Source organism: Microcaecilia unicolor, chromosome 7 (assembly GCF_901765095.1).
Source record: "Microcaecilia unicolor chromosome 7, aMicUni1.1, whole genome shotgun sequence".
Classification (NCBI taxonomy): domain Eukaryota; kingdom Metazoa; phylum Chordata; class Amphibia; order Gymnophiona; family Siphonopidae; genus Microcaecilia; species Microcaecilia unicolor.
Window position 1 is genome coordinate 122,701,782 of NC_044037.1, and position 13,502 is coordinate 122,715,283.

At 47.7% G+C, this 13,502-nt stretch overlaps 1 protein-coding gene across 3 annotated transcripts in view; it reads left to right on the forward strand.

The window, feature by feature from the left end:
- SRRM2 (serine/arginine repetitive matrix 2) overlaps positions 1-13,502 on the forward strand; it is a 438,109-nt gene that overhangs the window by 336,373 nt on the left and 88,234 nt on the right. For all 3 annotated transcript variants that reach the window (XM_030209921.1, XM_030209923.1, XM_030209922.1), the window contains one exon: positions 6,993-7,118. In XM_030209921.1, coding sequence (XP_030065781.1) covers positions 6,993-7,118 — 126 coding nt within the window. The remainder of the gene's footprint in view (positions 1-6,992; positions 7,119-13,502) is intronic.

Here is a 13,502-nt window from a genome sequence, read left to right on the forward strand (position 1 = left end):
GGTGGTCAGGCAGCTGAAGGCGTGCAGAAAATTCCTGGCCAGAGGGGTGTATGACACCTTTGATGTTGCGTCCAGGGCCGCTGCTCAAGGTGTGGTGATGCGCAGACTCTCATGGCTGCGTGCCTCCGACCTGGAAAATAGGATCCAGCAGCGGATTGCGGACTCGCCTTGCCGTGCGGACAATATTTTTGGAGAGAAGGTCGAACAGGTAGTAGAGCAGCTCCACCAGCGGGATACCGCTTTCGACAAGTTCTCCCGCCGGCAGCTTCTACCTCCACAGGTAGACGTTTTTATGGGGGAAGGAAGACTGTTCCCTACTCTTCTGGTAAGCGTAGGTACAATCCTGCTTCTCGGCGGCCCAGGCTAAGCCCCAGCGCGCGCGCTCTCGTCAGCAGCGTGCGCCTCAGCAAGGCCCCTCGGCTCCCCAGCAAAAGCAAGGGGCGAGCTTTTGACTGGCTCCAGCAGAGCATAGCCGACATCAACGTGTCAGTGCCGGGCGACCTGCCGGTCGGGGGGGGAGGTTGAAAGTTTTTCACCAAAGGTGGCCTCTCATAACCTCCGACCAGTGGGTTCTCCAAATAGTCCGGCAAGGATACACCCTCAATTTGGCCTCCAAACCTCCAAATTGTCCACCGGGAGCTCAGTCTTACAGCTTCCAGCAAAAGCAGGTACTTGCAGAGGAACTCTCCGCCCTTCTCAGCGCCAATGCGGTCGAGCCCGTGCCATCCGGGCAAGAAGGGCTGGGATTCTGTTCCAGGTACTTCCTTGTGGAAAAGAAAACAGGGGGGATGCGTCCCATCCTAGACCTAAGGGCCCTGAACAAATATCTGGTCAAGGAAAAGTTCAGGATGCTTTCCCTGGGCACCCTTCTCCCCATGATTCAGGAAAACGATTGGCTATGCTCTCTGGACTTGAAGGATGCCTACACGCACATCCCGATACTGCCAGCTCACAGACAGTATCTGCGATTTCAGCTGGGCACACGTCACTTCCAGTACTGTGTGCTACCCTTTGGGCTCGCCTCTGCGCCCAGAGTGTTCACGAAGTGCTTGGCTGTAGTAGCAGCGGCGCTTCGCAGGCTGGGAGTACACGTGTTCCCCTATCTCGACGATTGGCTGGTGAAGATCACATCCGAGGCAGGAGCTCTACAGTCCATGCAGATGACTATTCGCCTTCTGGAGCTACTGGGGTTTGTGATAAATTACCCAAAGTCCCATCTTCTCCCAGTACAGAGACTCGAGTTCATAGGAGCTCTGCTGGATTCTCGGACGGCTCGAGCATATCTCCCAGAGGCGAGAGCCAACAACTTGTCCCTCGTCTCGCGGGTGCGAGTGTCCCAGCAGATCACAGCTTGGCAGATGTTGAGATTGTTGGGCCACATGGCCTCCACAGTTCATGTGACTCCCATGGCCCGCCTTCACATGCGATCTGCTCAATGGACCCTAGCTTCCCAGTGGTTTCAGGCTGCTGGGGATCTAGAAGACGTGATCCACCTGTCCACGAGTTTTCTCAACTCCCTGTATTGGTGGACGATTTGGTCCAATTTGACTCTGGGACGTCCTTTCCAAATTCCTCAGCCACAAAAAGTGCTGACTACGGATGCGTCTCTCCTGGGGTGGGGAGCTCATGTCGATGGGCTTCACACCCAAGGAAGCTGGTCCCTCCAGGAACGCGATCTGCAGATCAATCTTCTGGAGTTACGAGCGGTCTGGAACGCTCTGAAGGCTTTCAGAGATCGGCTGTCCCACCAAATTATCCAAATTCAGACAGACAACCAGGTTGCCATGTAATACATCAACAAGCAGGGGGGCACCGGATCTCGCCCCCTGTGTCAGGAAGCCGTCAGCATGTGGCTCTGGGCTCGCCGTCACGGCATGGTGCTCCAAGCCACATATCTGGCAGGCGTAAACAACAGTCTGGCCGACAGGTTGAGCAGGATTATGCAACCTCACGAGTGGTCGCTCAATTCCCGAGTAGTGCGCCAGATCTTCCAGGTGTGGGGCACCCCCTTGGTAGATCTCTTTGCATCTCGAGCCAACCACAAAGTCCCTCAGTTCTGTTCCAGGCTTCAGGCCCACGGCAGACTGGCGTCGGATGCCTTCCTCCTGCACTGGGGGGAAGGTCTGCTGTATGCTTATCCTCCCATACCTCTGGTGGGGAGGACTTTGTTGAAACTCAAGCAAGACCGAGGCACCATGATCCTGATTGCTCCTTTTTGGCCGCGTCAGATCTGGTTCCCTCTTCTTCTGGAGTTGTCCTCCGAAGAACTGTGGAGATTGGAGTGTTTTCCGACCCTCATCACACAGGACGAAGGGGCGCTTCTGCATCCCAACCTCCAGTCTCTGGCTCTCACGGCCTGGATGTTGAGAGCGTAGACTTTGCCTCTTTGGGTCTGTCAGAGGGTGTCTCCCGCATCTTGCTTGCTTCCAGGAAAGATTCCACTAAGAGGAGTTACTTCTTTCTATGGAGGAGGTTTGCCGTCTGGTGTGACAGCAAGGCCCTAGATCCTCGCTCCTGTCCTACACAGACCCTGCTTGAATACCTTCTGCACTTTGAGTCTGGTCTCAAGACCAACTCTGTAAGGGTTCACCTTAGCGCAATCAGTGCATACCATTACCGTGTGGAAGGTAAGCCGATCTCAGGACAGCCTTTAGTTGTTTGCTTCATGAGAGGTTTGCTTTTGTCAAAGCCCCCCGTCAAACCTCCTACAGTGTCATGGGATCTCAATGTCGTTCTCACCCAGCTGATGAAACCTCCTTTTGAGCCACTGAACTCCTGCCATCTGAAGTACTTGACCTGGAAGGTCATTTTCTTGGTGGCAGTTACTTCAGCTCGTAGAGTCAGTGAGCTTCAGGCCCTGGTAGCCCAGGCCCCTTACACCAAATTTCATCATAACAGAGTAGTCCTCCGCACTCACCCTAAGTTCTTGCCAAAGGTTGTGTCGGAGTTCCATCTGAACCAGTCAATTGTCTTGCCAACATTCTTTCCCCGTCCTCATTCCTGCCCTGATGAACGTCAGCTGCACACATTGGACTGCAAAAGAGCATTGGCCTTCTATCTGGAGCGGACACAGCCCAACAGACAGTCCGCCCAATTGTTTGTTTCTTTTGATCCCAACAGGAGGGGAGTGGCTGTGGGGAAACGCACCATATCCAGTTGGCTAGCAGAATGCATTTCCTTCACTTACGCCCAGGCTGGGCTGGCTCTTGAGGGTCATGTCACGGCTCATAATGTTAGAGCCATGGCAGCGTCGGTAGCCCACTTGAAGTAAGCCACTATTGAAGAAATTTGCAAAGCTGCGACTTGGTCATCTGTCCACACATTCACATCTCATTACTGCCTGCAGCAGGATACCCAACGCGACAGTCGGTTCGGGCAGTCAGTGCTTCAGAATCTGTTCGGGGTTTAGAATCCAACTCCACCCCCCTAGGCCCATGTTTTTTCTGTTCCAGGCTGCACTCTCAGTTAGTTGGATAAGTTGTTAGGTCAATCTCAGTTATGTCCTCGCCGTTGCGAGGCCCAATTGACCATGTTTGTTGTTTTGAGTGAGCCTGGGGGCTAGGGATACCCCATCAGTGAGAACAAGCAGCCTGCTTGTCCTCGGAGAAAGCGAATGCTACATACCTGTAGAAGGTATTCTCCGAGGACAGCAGGCTGATTGTTCTCACAAACCCGCCCGCCTCCCCTTTGGAGTTGTGTCTTCCCTTGTTTTGTCTTGCTACATATGGGACTGACGAACACGAGCCGGTTCGGGCGGGAAGACGGCCGCGCATGGGCACGCGAGGACTAGCAAAGGCCTTTGCTAGTGAAGTTTCCGATTGGAGGGGCTGCCGTGGACGTCACCCATCAGTGAGAACAATCAGCCTGCTGTCCTCGGAGAATACCTTCTACAGGTATGTAGCATTCGCTTTATACACTGTGAACGAAAACCTAGCCATTGTCTACTGTGGCGACCTGTGTTACCAAGATTGAACATTATAGTTTGATCCATGGCTTTAAATAAAGAAAAAAATCAAGGTACTGGATTATACTGCCTGTTCAATTCCTTCTAATTTATCAATTACTCCAGCTAAATTATTTGAGTCATTTTGGATTCCACACTTTATTTAGAACTATATGTTAATCATATTGTTCAGACTGTATTTTTTAAGCTTCGGAAATTACGTAATGTTAGGCACTTCAACGAAAGTCATCTTTATTGATCCAGACCCTTGTTCTATGGCACGTAGACTGCTGTAACAGTCTTTTTTCCTCTTTCAGTTAAATTATGCACTAAAAAATACAGCAGCAAGGCTCATTTTTCATATGAAAATATTTGATAGCATAACATCCTCGTTGATCTCTCTTCACTGGTTCCCAGTTCAAGCTCGTATTCTCTTTAAGTTAGCTTGCTTGGTCTTTACGATGTTCAAAGGTACCAGTCCAGAGTATCTTATTGCTCTGATTTCATTCCCTACCAATAATCTAATTTCTAAACATAGATATCCTTACCTTTCTGTTTTATCCATCCATCTCTGGTGTGAGATTTAAGAAATACCAGCAGTTCAGCAGTGTGCACTTTGTTCCACTACACCTCACCCTGAGCTCTGTCTTTATTTTTAACCCATCCTCATCAACGAAGCCAGAAAAGGATTTACAGGTCCTGTGGAGTAGAGAATAGACAGTCATGAAATCCTCACTAATGCTGTTCACAGAAGAACAAACTAACCTTTTACTCCTCAGACCATACATTAAAACCCCCAGGATTAACAAACCCTGCACTCAGTCCTCTGGGCTTCTGTATACTTCTCTGCATCTGCATTGAATAATCATTGCCATGGGATTTGTTAGCTATGCATTGAGTCTTTGTACACAGTCTGTGCGCAAAACTCATTTTAACATAAAGGTACTCACAGTAGTGCACAAAAGTTTCCGCAATGCCTAGCACACTTTAATACATCAGCCCCTGATGAGAGGCTGAAAGAGGGAGCAAAGAAAAAGAAGAGGGGAATTCGGAAAAGCAGATGGCAGGGGGGGCTGATGCAGAAAGGCTCGCAGTAGAGCCATGCGCAAATGTCTGAGCATATGGCTGCTACTATGAGCATAATAAATTGTGCCATGCAGAGATCTATATGTATTTAAATTCTATGTGCAGAAAACTTGTGACTAGTGGGGCAAAGGTGTGCCTGATGCATGCACACATAGGTTTCATGGTAAGCATGGTTTCTTTTTGTGTAGGTTGAAAGGTAAACAGATGTTCCAGCTCACATTGGCACCTGTTCTTTTGCGCTTAAATTTCTTGCACATAAAATTTTTGTGAAGCTTATATTTAGGCACTGAAGAACTGGCACTGATATGTGCTTTTACTATCGGTTTTGTTTGGACATTTGCACATCGTTTTACTTCCTTTGCCTTTACTGCCTTTGAAACTGGCAGGGGCTTCCTTCTAGTTGTAAAAGAAGACAAAACTAGCCATTAAATCTCAAAAACTCATGGAATCCTCTCCATGAACCCTTTGAGTGCTGGTGAAAAAATTGTCACGGGTAACGTCATCAAAAACCCCTGTTTATCTCTTCGTTGATGTGGAATACTCAATGGACTCATTGGCATTCATTTTAAGGCAACACACAGCTGTTTGTTTTCTGCATGTTAACACCCATGCATAATCCGCCTCTGCATTGCTCCGCAGGTACAACCTATGTTCAACCTGTGGTAAGTGTGCGGTTAGGCCCTCAGTAGCTTTCTTCATTAGCCCCAGGATGCATAGAAGATCTTTGGAAGTCTGTGAAACAGGCTGAAAGGCAAAATGGAGCCAGAAGAAATGAGAAGGGGGAAGAAAGAAGTATATATCTCAAGGTTAACCGTTTTTATTTTTAAAAGAAAATCATTGTTCATTTTGTCGAACCACTTTCTTCGGATAACCTCTACTCAAAAACCACAAAGAAACTAAGTCCTCCAAAGTTGTACAAACACATCTAAGCTGGAGAAACTGGCTCACTGGAAGGTTCTTTTTCAACTGGTATTGTGGGAACTACCAAACTGCAGCAGTGTATTTCATTCTACTGGCTTGCGATAGTGAAATAGTTAACTTTCCATTCCGCCTGACAATCCATAGATCCAGAAATTCAATCTTGTACATGCTAGCTGACATTGAGGCTTATTTTCAAAGCACTTAGCCTCCCAAAGTTCCATAGAAACATATGGAGCTTAGCCTCCCAAAGTGCTTTGAAAATATGCCTAATTGTAAACTGTATATCCTGATCCAAAGTATTCAAAAAATTGCAAACTCATTTAACAGTTGTTCATCGCCAGTCAACATAAAGATGATGATGTGTGAAAACTGTCTATAACCAAACTTGCTAACTGGACCAGAAACTCTGTAGATATTCTTTTGAGGCTGTACACGTGTCTCCAATACATCTTCAATAATCCTCAACACCCCTTCCTGTGAAATCTTTGTATAAACTGAAATAATGTCCAGTGTAACTAGCCAAGGTGTATCAGATAGCTGTGGCAAAGTTTCCAAAATCTAGAGTAGATGAGACGAGATTCTTGATATTTTTGAGATTCTTTGTATAAAAAAGTGGGTTTGCACTGTAATTAGTGATCTGTTAGTAGGTATAATATTTTAGTGCTGCTTGGTCAATGAGGTTGGTGTTGTAAATCTTGCAGTTAAAGTCTTTGAAAACCGGCAGGTTGCACCACTGAGACCAACAGATGATGATCTATAACGCTGTGGAAATACTGTGTGTTGATTTTAATTTCTACATGAAGTATGAGTATAAGTTGGAAATTATTCTACATATCCTTCTGTTATATGGGAAGCATTGCACTTAATGTAGATGGAGTACAGTACTGATTTCCTAAGCTATTATATGGTCTCTTGCCTATCGAGGATGAGCTGTTTGCACTGATTTTTAATTCATGGAAAAGGAAATGAACTAATAAGATAAAATTCCTATTCTGGATTACCTCATTTAAGCCACTTTCTCCTTTATCTTTCTTTGCTGCAGTTCACCAGAACTGGACCCCAGCCTTGCCCTGGGTAGGGAGATCCAAGGCTTGCCATCCTCCAGGATCACCCCTTCTTCACCTGGAAACACCTTGCCTGAGAGAAGCTCTGCTGAAAGAGATGTCAGGTAAGAGTAGCTTATTAAGTGAATGAATTATTGAGAGCTAATATTTGCTTAATCAAAGTAAATTATTCAAAGCACATGTGTATGATTGTAATTGAGGATCAGATTTTTTCCTTTTTGTGAAGAAATACAGTTAAATTGGCATGGAATTGCACTACTAATAAAGGTAGAAAAAGCAGTGAAAAATAATTGAAACTGGGCAATTGAAACACGGAAAGTATGTTTACAGATTTAAAGCAAAACTGGAAGAATATTAAAGAAAACATAAGTGGTTTGTGTGTACCCCAAAGAGTTAAAAACAAAAAGCAGTGAGGATAAAACACATTCTCCAAGAACAAGCAGGTTGTATTATACTCACAGTTGGGTTGGTGATCTGCGCTGGCCCGGGAACTGGCATTTCACATAGCAAAACGTTTGCTCGATCCTTCTGAGCGTTCCAAACCGCGAATGCGCAGAGTGTCTTGCCACAAGGCTGCGCTCCTCAGTTCTTTTTATTCGTTTTTTTTTTTTTCCTCATTTGTTTCATTTTGTTTTAAAAAAAAAAAAAAAGAGATTTTCCCTTTATTTACTCAGTTATTTTATTCCCTGGTAAAGTTTCCTTTCTTTTCCATTGTGTCTGTTTTTAGGCTGTTCAGCCGGGTCCTTCTCTCTTTTTGTGCCCTTCTTACTTGGCACAATCGAGACTTTTGATGTAGCCGGTGCTGTCTTCTCTTCCATGTCATTGAAGACTCCCAGTGGCTTCAGACGCTGTTCTCGGTGCAACCAGACCGTCTTAGGTACTGATACCCATTCGTGGTGTATCCAGTTCCTTGGGCCTGACCATAGCCCAGCTCATTGTGCCCTTTGTCTTCGTATGAAGAAAAGGACTCAACTGGCTCGAGAAGCCCAGAGAGAAAATCTTTTTGGTGCTCGGTCCGAGCTTTTGACATTGGCATTGGAACCGAGGTTGGCCACATCGAGGAATGCATCAATGTTGGAAGTGGGAGGTATGTATGGCTGCTGAGAGGCAATGGCGCGCTGGGAGCAGTGAGGCATTGAGTGGGTCTCTACCTACCTCGAGGGCCCCCCCCCCCCCCCCCCCCGGGACCGTCCATCGTCTGACCCAACCCCGAGGTGACGTGGGGATTTGACGTCCTCGTCGGCACCGAGGAGCCTCTTTGAGGCGCATCGAGCGAAGGCTAAGAAGCACTGACACTGTTCCCCCTCGATGCATGGTGCCGGGGGATTCAACACCCGAGAAGCGTCGACGCCAGGAGAATTGCTCCCCCTCCATACAAGAGGTGCTGACGAGTCGATCTCTCAGCAGCCTGGTTCCTGCTACCAAACCCCGGGCAACACTGCCACTGACTGCTCCACTGGCCCCACAGCCTCTTCCGATAGAGGCTCTCGACGAGCGCATTTGGGCCTTCCAGAGCTTCTGGAGGGACTGCTGCGTACATCGGGGGTGCTTGCGCCTACCGCCTTCGCCTGCTGCTTCTGTCTGTGGCCCTCCACCTGCCATGAAGTCCCCGAGCTTGGTGCCACTTGTGGTTCCGATACCTACTTCCACCCAGGTCGACTCCCCATCGACGTTGGTGAAAGAAGCTTCAACGCAGTCCATGCGAGAGTAGACCCCTCAGCATCGCCATCGAGACCATGGGTCTATGGCATTGAGGCGGGTACAGTCTCGGAGGTCACTGAGGGGAAGTGCTTTCCGACACCGAGGAGGGAGCACTCTTGGGAGTCGGAGGAAGATCCCAGGTGCTTCTCTGATGAGTCCTTTGGGATTCCCTCTGAACCTTTCCCTCCAATTGAAAGGAGACTTCTCCTCCTGAGAGCCTCTTCTTTTTATCTTTTGTATGAGAAATGGCTAGGGCCATTCTATTCCCCATAGACGTGGAGGATGAGCCCAGGGCTGAGATGCTCGAGGTCTTGGACTACACCTCTCCACAGCTCCTTTGCATAAGGTACTTAGGGAAGCCCTTATGTAGAACTGGACGTCCTTATGTAGAACTGGACGACCCCGCTGTCTAGTCCCATGATCTCTAAGAAGACAGAATCCCAGTACCGGATCCACAGTGAACTTGGGTTGATGAGGTCTCAGTTACCCCATAACTCCATGGTGGTGGACTCCGCCCTCAAAAGAGCCAAGAGTTCTAGAGACTATTTTATTTATTTATTTGTTACATTTGTACCCCACATTTTCCCGCCTATTTGCAGGCTCAATGTGGCTTACATAGTACCGTGAGGCGTTAGTCCTCCGGTGATGAAACATATACAAAGTGATGTTATTATCAAAGAGGTTCATGTGTTACAGACACATTAGGAGAATCGTAGAGAAGAAGAGTTATACAGTGTCCATTACGGGCTTTGGTTTCGTTGTGTTGCTGTATTTAGGCACTTAAGTTAGATCAGTAGGGTATGCCTTTTCGAACAGGATGGTCTTTAATGATTTCCGGAAGCTAAGGTGGTTGTTCGTTGCTTTTATGGCTTTCAGTAGTGCATTCCGTAGTTGCGTGCTTATGTAGGAGAAGATGGATCCATAAGTTGATTTGTACTTGAGTCCCTTGCAACTAGGGTAGTGAAGATTTAGGTATGTCGTGATGGTCCGATTGTGTTTCTGGTTGGCAGGTCTGTAAGGTCGGTCATATATCCCGGGGCTTCGCCACAGATAATTTTGTGGACCAGGGTGCAAATTTTGAAAGTTATACGTTCTTTGGGAGCCAATGCAGTTTTTCTCAGAGGGGTTTGGCGCTTTCGAATCGCAATTTTCCAAATATAAGCCTGGCTGCTGTGTTTTGAGCAGGTCTGTAGTTTCTTTATGAGTTGCTCTTTGCATCTTGCATAAATTCCATTGCAGTAGTCTGCATGGCTTAGTACCATTGATTGTATTAGGTTATGGAATGTTGCCCTCAGGAAGAATGGTTACAAGCATTTGAGTTTCCACATTTAGTGGAACATTTTATTGATTATGGAATTAACTTGGCTCTCGAGTGTAAGATTCCGGTCGATTATGACACTGAGGATTTTCAAGCTATCTGAAATCAGGAGGATGTGATCTGGGGTGACTGTGGGTATGTTCGTATTATATTGTTGAAAAGGATCGGTGATAGTGGTGACCCTTGAGGTACTCCACAGTCTGCTTTCCACAGTGATGATATATTTGAGTTCGATTCACTTGGTATGTTCTGGTGGTTAGGAAGCCCTTGATCCAACTAAGTACATTTCCACTAATCCCAAAGTAGTCTAGGAATCTTAGTAGTATGTTATGGTTTACCATATCGAATGCACTGGACATGTCGAATTGAAGGAGAAGTATGCTTTTGCCTGTTGCTATTTCCTGCTTGAATTTGGCCAGGAGGTTGGTTAGCACTGTTTCGGTGCTATGGCGGGAGTGAAATCCTGATTGTGATTCATGTTGTATTGAGAATTTGTGTATGTAATCAGTGAGTTGCTTTGTTACCATACTTTCCATCAGCTTGACCGCTAGTGGGATAGATGTTACTGGGCGGTAGTTGGTGAGTTCATTTGTGTTTTTCTTGGTGTCTTTTGGTATGGGGGTGAGTAAGATGTTGCCATTTTCCTTGGGAAAGAGACCTTGTTGGAGCTTCGGCGCCCCCAGGCAGAGAAGCTAGGACCTTGTACTCTTTCGGGAGGAAGATGTATCCAATCATACCAGCTCTTCATGATCATCACTTTTGGAACTCGGTTCGGCAGCTGTCTAGTTTGGTTGATGCCCTCCCTCCGGAGCAGGCCGAACCTTTTCACCAGCTAGTCAGGCAACAGAAGGCATGTCGTAAAGTTCTGGCCAGGGGCGCATACTACACTTTTGATTTGGCATCCAGAATCTCTTCCCAAAGTATAGCAAAGCGCAGACTCTCATGGCTGCATGTTTCTTACCTGGACCACTCGGTTCAGCAGAGAATAGCGGATGTTCCTTGACGGGGGGGGGGATAATCTTTTCGGAGAGAAGGTAGAAGATCTGATTGACAGATCAAGAAGCATATGGATGCTATGGCTTCACTCTCCCGTCAGGCGCCTTCTGCTACCACTGCCTCAACTAGGAGGTGTTTTGGCGGCCCATGGAATGCCCCCTATTCCTATCCCAGGCGTAGGTACACTCTGGCGTTTCACCAGCCTACTCAGGCTCAGCCCCAGTGCGCTCGTTCCTGTCAACAGCGTTCACCCAAGGCCCCTACTGCTTCCCAGCAAAAGCAAAAGTCATGCTTTTGACTGGCTCCAGGAAAGCATAGTCAACCTTAAAATGTCCATACCGGACGACTTGCCAGTCGGAGGGAGGTTAATGTTTGTTTCTCCTAAGGTGGCCCCTCGTAACCTCCGATCGGTGGGTTCTTCAAATAATCCAGTTAGGATACGCCCTCAATCTGGAATCCAAACCTGCAGATTGCCCGCCGGGAGCTTATTCGTACAGCTTTCAGCACAGGCAGGTACTTGCAGAGGAACTCTCCGCCCTTATAAAGGCCCATTCAGTCAAACCCGTTCCACCAGGGGAAGAAGGGCTGAGATTCTATTCCAGGTGCTTTCTTGTGCAGAAGAAAACGGGGGGGATGCATCCCATCCTAGACCTAAGGGTCTTGAACACATTCCTAGATCGAGAAAAGTTCAGGATGGTTTCCCTAGGCACCCTTCTTCCCATGATTCAGGAAAACGATTGGCTATGCTCTCTGGATTTAAAGGCTGCATATACGCACATCCTGATACTTCCAGCTCACAGGAAGTATCTTTGATTTCGTCTGGGAACACAGCACTTTCAGTACCGTGTACTGCCATTTGGCCTAGCGTCAGTTCCCAAAGTATTCACAAAATGCCTAGCAGTAGTTGCAGCGTCACTTTGCAGACTGGGAGTGCATGTGTTCCCTTATCTCGACGATTGGCTGGTGAAGGGCACTTCCGAGGACGGTGCTCGGTAGTCCATGCGGATGACTATTCAGGTGCTGGAACTACTAGGGTTTGTCATAAATTACACCAAGTCCCATCTCACTCCTGTTCAAAAATTGGAGTTAATTGGAGCACTGCTAGACACAAGAACAGTTTGATCCTATCTCCCTGAGGCACGGACAGACAACCTTCTGTCCCTGGTGTCCACGGTTCGGGTGTCTCAGCAAGTCGCAGCTCGGCAGATGTTGAGGCTCTTGGGGCACATGGCCTCCACAGTTCATACGCCTATGGCACATTTACACATGAGATCTGCTCAATGGACCCTAGCTTCTCAGTGGTACCAAGCTGCAGGGAATCTAGAAAATGTCATCCAACTGTCCACTGACTTTCTGAACTCTCTTCAGTGGTGGACAATTGGATCCGATTTGATCAGGGTACAAACATAACAAATTCCTCAGTCACAGACAGTGCTAACAACGGATTAATCTCTCCTGAGATGGGGGGCTCATGTAGATGGGCTTCACACTCAGGGAGCCTGGTCCTCCCAGGAAACAGGTCTTCAGATCAACCTCCTGAAGCTCCGAGCGATCTGGAACGCTCTAAAAGCCTTCGGGGAACGGCTGTCCTACCAAATTATCTTAATTCAAACAGACAATCAGGTTGCAATGTACAACACCAACAAGTAGGGGGGCACCAGATCTCGCCCTTTGCATCAGGAGGCCGTTCAGATGTGGCTTTGGGCGCGCCATCACAGCATGTTTCTCCAAGCCACTTATCTAGTAGGTGTAAACAGTCTGGCCAACAGGCTGAGCAGGGTAATACAACCTCACGAGTGGTCGCTGAATATGGGCGTTGCCCACAAGATCTTCCTAGCGTGGGGCCCCCCCCCCCCCCCCCGTGGATCTTTTTGCCACTCAAATCAATTACAAGGTCCCTCAGTTCTGTTCCAGGCTTCAGGCCCACGACAGATTAGCGTCAGATGCCTTTCTCATACATTGGGAAACAAGCCTTCTGTGTGCGTATCCTCCCATACCTCTGGTGGGAAAGACTGCTGAAACTCAAGCAAGACCGCAGAACCATGATCCTGATTGTTCCCTACTGGCCCCGTCAGATTCGGTTCCCTCTTCTGGAATTGTCCTCCAAAGAACAGTGGAGATTGGAGTGTTTCCCGACCCTCATCACACAGAACGAGGGGTCGCTTCGATATACCAACCTCCAGTCTCTGGCTCTCATGGGCTGGATGTTGAGAGCCTAGAATTCTCTTCCTTAGGTCTTTCGGAGGGTGTCTCCCGGGTCTTGCTTGCTTCCAGGAAAGATTCCACTAAGTGTTACTCTTTCAAATGGAGGAGGTTTGCCGTCTGGTGTGACAGCAAAGCCGTAGATCCTGTTTCTTGTCCTACACAGACGCTGCTTGAATATCTTCTACACTTATCAGAGTCTGGTCTCAATTAGTGCTTATCAACTTGTAGAAGGTAAGCCTATCTCTGGACAGCCTTTAGTTGTTTGCTT